Source organism: Podarcis filfolensis (assembly GCF_964270895.1).
Source record: "Podarcis filfolensis genome assembly, chromosome: 15".
In the NCBI taxonomy this organism is placed as follows: domain Eukaryota; kingdom Metazoa; phylum Chordata; class Lepidosauria; order Squamata; family Lacertidae; genus Podarcis; species Podarcis filfolensis.
This window is the reverse complement of record NC_139618.1, coordinates 20,443,837-20,452,705: the sequence shown is the minus strand read 5'-3', so window position 1 is coordinate 20,452,705 and position 8,869 is coordinate 20,443,837. Positions and strand designations below refer to the sequence as shown.

Genomic DNA, 8,869 nt, shown 5'->3' with positions numbered 1-8,869 from the left:
CTTTTTCTCCCCAGGGTTCTCCAGCTGCTAGTTCTCCGATTGGCTGCAAAGCAGGGGGCCGGTCTTAAAGGCATAGCTGCAGTTTGCAAAACGAGTATTTAACCTCCGAACCAAACAGGCATTTAGCAGCGGAAGCGTTTCTGTGGTTTTTTTTTGTTGCAGTCAGGCGCGCCAATTTCTAAAGCTGGAGAGACAGAAAGGACGCTATTAAGAGGAAGGAAAGTTGTACAGTGAGTCGCATATTTGTGCCACCACGGTACCCATTTTACAGGTACAGGTGGGTTCTATTCCCTCCCTATGGTCTTTAACTTTTGATGGGCTTTTATTTAATACATGTATAACTCTCTCTTACCTTCTGGGAGCAAAAAGCAGCGCTCATTGTTCTCCCTGCCCCCCTGATTTAATACTCAACAACACCCCTGCGAGGTAGGTTTGGCTAGGTCTCTTCAACCTTTTCAGACTCAGGAGGACCCCATTGTAGCCCAGGCATGCACGTGGGGAACCGTTTCTTAATCGTTTACCATGCATTTTCATGGTGGTAATGCTCCTGTTGCAACCTATCTTGGATGAAGCTGTGACCCACCACTTGAAGACCAGTGGGCTGGGATAAAGAGAAAGAGCGGCCTTTCGATTGCAGAACTGGGATCTGAGCCTTGATTTCCCACCCCCCAGTCCTGGAGTGATGGAGGCACTGCCAATCAAATCGAAAAATACATAGGAAGCTGCCTTATACTCAGACCACTAATTCATGTAGCTCAATAGTGTCTGCACTGACTGGCAGCAGCTCTCCAGAATTTCAGGCATGGAACCTTCCCAGCCCTACCTGGAAATGCCAGGGCCTGGACCTGGAACCTCCTGCATGCTTAGTGACAGAGAGGCCCTGTCACTAAGCTCCAGTCCTTCCCCAAGTCTTACCTCTCTTGTTGCGCTTCATATAATGAATTGTAGAATTGTAGAGTTGAAAAGGACCATTAGGGTCATCTAGTCCAACCCCCTGTAATACAGGAATCCTTTGCCCAACGTGGGGCTCAACCCCATGGCCCTAAGATTAAGAGCAGGCATAGGCAAACTCAGCCCTCCAGATGTTTTGGGACTACAACTCCCATCATCCCTGACCACTGGTCCTGTTAGCTAGGGATCATGGGAGTTGTAGTCCCAAAACATCTGGAGGGCCGAGTTTGCCTATGCCTGATTAAGAGTCTCATGCTTTACTGACTGAGCTATTGATGCAAGAAAATATTTCCTGCTTTGCTTTAAGATTCTTCCTCCTTTCTTCTAGGCAGCTGGATAAATGCCTCCGAAAGGGAAGAAAAGAGGCCGAGCAGCCTTGACAGGTCAGTGGGGTAGTCAGGCTCAACCAATATTATCCAGAGTTCAGTTTACTTAAAAAAAGTAAAAACTATTAATAAAGAAAGAGCCAACTTGGGCTGCATCTTCTGTGTGCTGCTCTTTTTTTGGCTATATACACACTAAGGGATGTTGAAATGTGAGCTACTCAGCACCTGTAGCTAAAGATTTATATCAGGAATAGGGAACCTGTGGCTGACCAGAGGTCGCTGGACTACAGCTCCCATCATTCCTGACCTGTGTTGGCTGATGGGAGTTGTAGTCCAGCAACATAGAGAGGGCCACAAGTGTCCTCTCCCCCATTGAATGATGGATTTGATAGTTGGCCTATTTCTCTGACCCCTCTCCTGCCCAATGTGTCTGGTTTCACTCATCCCTGGTCTCTCTCCCCCCAAAACGCCCTCTCGCCTGTCTGATCCAGCAGCCTTGCAAATAAGGCTGCAAAATTACTAGCCTGTCAAGGAAGTTTAGTAGGTGTTAGCAGCTTGCAGAGGAGAAGCAATGGATGGATCTCTTTCTCTCTAGCATCCTGTTTCATTAGCACTGTGAGTCAGGAGGAAAAGGTCTCTCTTCCAGATATACCTGGAAAAAACAGAGATTGAGCCTCGGACCATTTACATGCAGCCCCTCCCTTATAAGAAGCTGCCTTATACCAAGTCTGAGCATTGGTCCATCAAGCTCAGTATTGCCTACACTGACTGGCAGTGGCTCTCTGGGGTTTCAGGCCAGGAATCTCTCTCAGCCCTACTTGGAGATGCTGGGGACTGAACCTAGAACCCTCTGCACACAAGGCAGATAGTCTACCACTGAGCTATAGGGCCCTTCCTCTTCACTTGCCTCCCAGGTCTGTGGCTAAAACCCCTGCCCTGAGCATTTGGAATGTTCCTATGTACCGTATTTTTCACTCTATTGGACGCAGTTTTTCCCCTCCAAAAACTGAGGGGAAATGTGTGTGTGTCCTATGGAGCGAATGCAGGCTTGTGCCATAGCCGCGCGCAACCCCTCCGGCAGGGAGAGGCTGCACGGGGCTATGGCTTCTTTAGCCCTGCACAGCGTCTCCCGGCAAGGAGAGGGTGCACGGAGCTAAAGGGGAAGCCAAAACAACTGCCTTCTTCCATAGCTGCGCACGACCCCTCCGCAAGGAGAGGCTGCACGGGGCTATGGATTCTTTAGCCCCATGCAGCCTCTGCACGGGGCTAAAGGGGAAGCCAAAACAGCGAGCGGGATCCATCCCGCTCGCTGCCTTGCCTTCTTCCATAGCTGCGCGCAACCCCTCCGCAAGGAGAGGTTGTGTGCAGCCTGTACGCTGCTCTTTGGGGCTGGGGGGGGAAAATATTTTTTTTCTTGATTTCCCCCCCTAAAAACTAGGTGCGCCCTATGGTCCGGTGCGCCCTATGGTGCGAAAAATATGGTATTTCATGACCTCACAGCAGCACAGCCAATGACAAATCAGTATAGCAAGTAGCAAGCAAGTAGCTGCTGGTAAATGTAAATGTGCTGTGTCTGAGCACAAACAGGAGAGATCAGCAACAGCTTCCAGCAGGCAAACCACAATATCTAGAGATGGACATTGTGCATCCATTTCCTCCCAGTTACTTATGAATCATTTTCCAAAGTGACTTTTTTAAATAGATTAGCTGAAGCCCACCAAGCTGACATTATTCTTTGCTCCCCTTCCCACTTTCCTCATGTCCTTTCAAAATTCATCTTCCAAATACCCGTGGTATGCCCTCTGAATTCTTTGGATCCTTCAAGCTCCAAAAGAACCTGATTTTAAAGAGGCCAGATCTGAGCTGCAGGGGGAGAGCAAGAGACCCAGATCGCAGAGAGTCGAGATGAAAAGCCTTGCAACCGGAAATGTTACAGAAACCTCCGAGGTAGAAGCCCGTGCTGAGCAGGACAGAAACAAGAGAGCCCACACCCATTGGCTAATGAAATCTGAACCCGAGAGTAGGTTTGAGAAGGGTGTAGATGTGAAGGTAAGCAAGCCATCTTCTATGGGAGATGTGTGCATTTCGCTCTCGCTTTTATTATTATCATTAATAGTTTTATGTAGTAATTACACACAACAAACATAACAATCCCAAAGAAAAAATAAAAACAAAACGTTCTCTCGAACCTTCGGACTAACCTCCTTCCCTGGGTTCCATTTTTAAATTTTATTCCTGCATCTTTTACTGTAATCTATTATATGTCCAGAGTATCTAAAGTTCATGTTACTTTACAAGAGTTATTGTATTCCTGCTAATGATTTCAACTGCTTACAGTGGTCCCTAAGATATGTTATAAAATTATGTTATAAAATCCAGTCCTTAATAAAAATTTGGTCTTCCTGATTTCTGATCTGTCCCATCATTTTTGCCATTTCGGCATAGTTCATCAACTTGGTCTGCCATTCTTCTCTGGTTGGGACTTTATCTTCTTCCCATTTCTGGGCTAAGAGCATCCGTGCTACTGTCGTCGTGTACATAAACAGTCTTTTCTTCTCTTTTGGTAATTCCGCACCTACAATTCCCAACAAAGCTTCTGGGTTGTTGTTTTTAAACAAAAGTTACCTTAAACGGTTTTTTTTTAATTCATTATATATCATTTCCCAGAACTCTTTTACCACCCCACATGTCCACCACATATGGTAAAAGGTGCCTTCTTTCTTTTTGCATTTCCAACACACATTTGAAGCAGTTCTATACATCCTTGCTAGTTTACTAGGTGTTAGATACCAGCGGCACATAATTTTCATATAATTTTCTTTCACTGTACAGTAAGCTTTAAATTTTTAATCTTCTTTCCATAACTTTTCCCATGATAAAAGCTGTATATTATAACCAAAATATCTTGCCTGGTGTATCATTACAGATTCACTCTCTGTCTGTCTCTTTGCCTGTGTCTCCCTCCCCAAGTGGCTGCTCCATCTGTACACTCTGCTCACCAACCCCACAACCCCTTTGCTCCTCACACCTGACCAACCTCCCCTTCCTTTGTATCTCGCCCACCCCCAGAAATCACCCCAAGCCCCTCGTGCCTTACTTAGTGCAGACCAAACCTTTCAAAACTGCACAGATCTTTTTTTGGGGGGAGGGGGTGTGTGTCTTAAAATTCCCAAGCAACACCAGGTATAAACAAGGCTGCCAGTAATAAATGAAATGCTGAACTTTTCTTTTCTTTTTTAAAGGCGCAATTAGGTATTTTGGGTAATGTATGTTTATTTTATTTTATTATCCAGTTTGGCATTGAAGATTTAAAAGCTCAACCCAATCAGACAGCATGCTGGGACGGAGTCAGGAATTACCAGGTAAGTAAAGTCAACTGTAGCAACGGCATCGATCAATAAATTTATTCTCACCAAAAAAAAAAAAGGGGGGGGGTTTCTGAGCAGCAAATAGCTATTCTGGATGGATGTGATATTGTGTAGATTCTAATCAACTTGCCTTCCAATCAAAGCTTACAGTGGGAGAACACAGATATGTTTTGGCACTTTAAAGTTCTGCTGTCCATTTCCACCTTTTATTTTTGCCTGTGCTGTTGATATTTAAGACAAGTTGAGTTGCAAATTCAAACCATAGTTTCTAGCATTGATGAGAATGAGCCTAGGCCGGGATGTGTTTTTGAACTCTGATGATGTTCCGTGCTTGCCTGGATGGGACAGATGAATGTGTCTAAACTAGTCAAGCAAAGAAAGGTAAAATCCACTTTTTTTTGCTCTGCCCACTCTTGCCTCTGGCCCCACCCTCCACTGGCATGTGGCCCCTGGAAGGTTTCCCAGAAGAGAACATGGCCCTTGGGCCGAAAACAGTCCCTCTTCTCTGGGTTAGCATGACGTCTGGATTGACGAGTAATGGTTTATAATCAGCTAGCAAACCGGAACCGGAAACCATGGTTTGTTATCCATTGTTGGCTCTAACTATGGTTTGGTGCAATGTTTGAACTGACAGATCACAGTCCACCTCTTGCTTTGCCAGCTCCCTGGAGACCAGGGTGCTGAGGAGGTCCTGTGGAAAAGGAAAGTGATCAAATAGTTCTAAAACTATGGTTTGCCTGTCTGTGAGTTTTGGCTCCCTGCATCGAGTTCTATACAAGGGTTAGCACAATCCATGGCTTAATATAACTGAACTGAACTTTGAGTCCCCTGCTTGCCTCGCATCCTCTCCTTCAAAATATGAGGCATGGTGGCTATAGTGCTAATTACCTGCAAGGAGATACGGATTATCTGTAGCCCTTCTGTCTGGTGGTATGAATAAGATGATCCCTGCTCTTCTGTTTTGGCAGGCACGGAATTTCCTGAAGGATATGAAAGCTGGCCAGGAAGCCTTCTTCTACCACAGCAACTGTAAAGAGCCCGGGATTGCTGGCATCATCAAGGTGAGAGGTACCAGGGGTGGTTCACAACTGTGTGAAATAACAATATTAAAACCCATTTAAAACAAATTAGTCTCAGGAATAGGGGTGGCTCCCAAATATAGACATATACCTTAGGTCTCAAAGAGAAGTGCATCTTCAGTGTACAATGTGTGTAGCTCCTAACACCCAAGAGGGTCTGCAGGGAAGGAGGTGGTCTTCCAGCTATTTGGGGCCTAAGTCCTGTTGTTACAGAGGAGAGCTGGAAGTTCTGATATGGAACATACAGCTGGCAAATTGCCTCAAATTGCAGTCTTTTTCAGTTGAGTGGGTCGCACATTTGGATCTGAGTGTCAAGTCACAAATGATGATGACTATCTCAAAGCAGTGTCTACTCCGCGGCTACTCTCAGTTTGCGAGTCATCCTCTGGTTGTGCTTCTCTCCCGAATTCTAGATAGTGAAGGAGGCGTATCCCGATCACACCCAGTTTGAAAAGAAAGATCCTCACTACGATGCTTCCAGCACCAAAGAGAAACCCAAATGGTTCATGGTAAGATTGCTGTTGCTTGGCAAATGGGTTTTCAAGGATCGGCTCTGGTTAGGCACGGCTGGCTCCAATCTCATCATGCGTATACCAGGGTTAGGGAAATTCTTTGGCAGAGCAACAGACTTGACTCTGCCTTCTGCACACCAGCCATGCAGGAGTCAGAGGTTTCTAGACAGAGCACACAGGGCTGTCTTAACCATAGGTGCCAGGGGTACAGGGCACCCGGGCGCCAGGCTCTCAGGGGCGCCAGGCCAAAAGTCCGGGGCCCGAGAGTTGGCATCCGGGGAAGAGCCCACCTGTCGGTCGGAGCGCCATGGCGGGCTCTTCTGCTGCAAGTTCAGCATGGTGGGCTCTTCTGCGCTGCAAGTTCAGGGGCAAGCGAGCCAGCGAGACACTGAGGTGGCCAGCTGGCTCTACCCTCCTGCATGCCCAGGATTGGCACAGGACCATGGAGAAGCCCGTCCAGCGCATGCTGCTTACACCACAAGGCGCCCGGCTTCGCTCAGATGCCGACGCCTCGGGCTGGTTTGTTGTGCTGGACTCCTTATGTTTCCTGTTTTCATTTCCTGAGCAGAGATAAGCGTGGTGTCCGCAACCTAAAAAAAGGTTGACAACTTTGGGGAACCTTTCCTTAAAAAAGGTCAACAACATTGGGGTTCTCCCCTTAAAGAAAGGTCAACAACTCTGGGCAACCGGGGATGGGGTGCCAGGCGGATCTTTGCACCCCAGCACCACATATGCTTAAGACGGCCCTGAGAGCACAGCTCTCTGTATCCTCCATCCAGGCTGGCGAGAGGCATCGCTTGCAGTCCAAGGACACATTCCAGCCAGGCAAAAGCATTTGAGGAGGCTGTGGAACAGGGTCAGGAAGGTTTAGCCTGGGGAGAGGCCTCAGAGGCCTCATATGGCGATACTGCGGGTCACATTTGACCCTGAGGGGCCCGACGGTTCCCCATCCCTTGTGTCAAAGATGGAAATGGGACAAATAATGCTCCTTTTGTTCCTCTTTAAAACAGCCACAACTGAGTTATTTTTGTATATGTGGGCTTGTAAACAAGGCAAATGGTGCATTACAAACTTGTGGGGTTTTTTGAAAATAAATCTCCTTCCACTGCAGTAAGTCTCGCAGCTAAGTATATCTCGCAAATGATATATACTATCGGCCTCCTTTTCTAAAGCATTAATTAATGGATGCTTTTCTTCCAAAAGAGGGAAGTTTCGAGCAGTCTTCTACTCCTACTCATTCTGCTTAATATTTCACATCACCCGGCAAGATGCAGAGACAAATCCTTCCATTTCTCTCTGAGCTTCTCTCATTCAGAGTGTTAATGACTCTTCACTCACTTTTGAATAAGTAACTGCTCTGCACAGCCGGCAAAGGGGAGGCAGAATCTTCTTGCAAGTGCCTCACAATACCAGATAGCACAATCTTGGCAGCCGCAATTCTGCAGGTAGAAGAGCAAAAGTTGCAGACCCCAAGGTCTGACTCCCTTCCCTGACGGATGCTCCTTCCTTTGTGCTTGCAGGTGGACGTCCAGTTTATGCGAATGACCAAGCGGTTCATCCCTCTGGCCGAGCTGAAACTTCACCACCAGGCGCACAAAATCTCTGGAGGGCCCCTGAAAGATGCGGCTCTTTTCACCAGGCAGAGGCTCTCGGTCCAGCCCCTGACGGATGGTAAGACTGTTTGCCACTTTGCTAGATGTTCACCTGCACGATTGCATCTTCAAAGCATCACTTGATGCAAGGGATGGCAGCTCTTCCCTATCCTGCCAACCAAAACAACAATAATAACCCAAATCAGGCTGCCCAGCCATTCAGCCATTGGAGGCTAAAGATGCAGGAATGCTTAACTCGTACCCCACCTTAGCTTTACCTGCGTTTTAACTTGCCGGGTGCCCCTATCTTGGGGAGAGCGTAAGAGCAGCCGTGCTGGACCAGACCAGTGGCCCATCTAGTCCAGCAACCTGCTCTTACAGTGGCCAACCTGATGCCCCAATGGGAAACCCCAAAGCAGGACCCAAACCACAGCAGCATGTTCCCCTCTTGCAGCTTCTGGCAACCTGGGACTCAGAAGTGTCACAGTCAAACAGGTGGGGCCGTGTCCTTGGCAAAAGACTTTCCTTATCCCAGGTGCCTCCAGATACTGCTGAACTTCACCTCCCACCCCCTGCAATCTGTGGCTGGTGGAGTCTAACATCTGGAAGGTACCAGGATGGCTACCCCTGCCTTATCACACCTTTCTCTGTTTTCTTTTAAAGAGCAGTTTGCATTCATTTTGAGCCTGGAAGAGGAAAAGCACTGAGAGATGCACCGAATTGCTATCGCTTTGGCTGAGCCGCTGCTGCAAAAAAACCAACAACAACAAAAAAAACCAACCCAGTTTGCTCCTGAACAACGGTGTGCTTTTTTGAACTTCGAAACCCACCAAAGCCTGGTTATAGCTGCATTTGTTATCTGCGGCCTTCTCTTTTGTTTGCTTTAAATTACATTTTTAATATATGTGTGCCTATTTTTACCTAGGAGTCTTTTTTAAAAAAATTAACTCCCTGCCATTTGTCCCTCACAAGGACCCTTGAGGTGGCTTATGCATACAAAAATTCTATAGTTGGTACAGCGGAAGTCAAGAGCTGATAGCT

General features: G+C 47.1%; 1 protein-coding gene across 2 annotated transcripts; it reads left to right on the top strand.

Moving 5' to 3' along the window:
- The first annotated feature begins 2 nt into the window (after positions 1 to 2).
- On the top strand, positions 3 to 8,612 carry THYN1 (thymocyte nuclear protein 1). Of its 2 annotated transcripts, none has more exons than XM_083589097.1 (8): positions 3 to 277; positions 1,280 to 1,334; positions 3,103 to 3,326; positions 4,571 to 4,639; positions 5,614 to 5,706; positions 6,138 to 6,233; positions 7,757 to 7,907; positions 8,497 to 8,612. In XM_083589097.1, the coding sequence occupies exons 2-8, from the start codon at positions 1,292 to 1,294 to the stop codon at positions 8,565 to 8,567; spliced, it is 747 nt and encodes a 248-aa protein (XP_083445223.1). In that variant the 5' UTR covers positions 3 to 277; positions 1,280 to 1,291; the 3' UTR covers positions 8,568 to 8,612. The 2 variants fall into 2 exon arrangements, with proteins under 2 accessions (XP_083445223.1, XP_083445224.1); XM_083589098.1 differs by having other exon boundaries at positions 8 to 277; positions 8,492 to 8,612.
- The last annotated feature ends 257 nt before the right edge of the window (positions 8,613 to 8,869 follow it).

Excerpts from the sequence above, each read along its gene's own strand:
- THYN1 (XM_083589097.1), top strand. The coding sequence starts at position 1,292 with ATGCCTCCGAAAGGGAAGAAAAGAGGCCGAGCAGCCTTGACAG. Across the intron at positions 4,640-5,613 it reads ACGGAGTCAGGAATTACCAG|GCACGGAATTTCCTGAAGGA; the intron begins GTAAGTAAAGTC and ends CTGTTTTGGCAG. Across the intron at positions 5,707-6,137 it reads GGATTGCTGGCATCATCAAG|ATAGTGAAGGAGGCGTATCC; the intron begins GTGAGAGGTACC and ends CCCGAATTCTAG.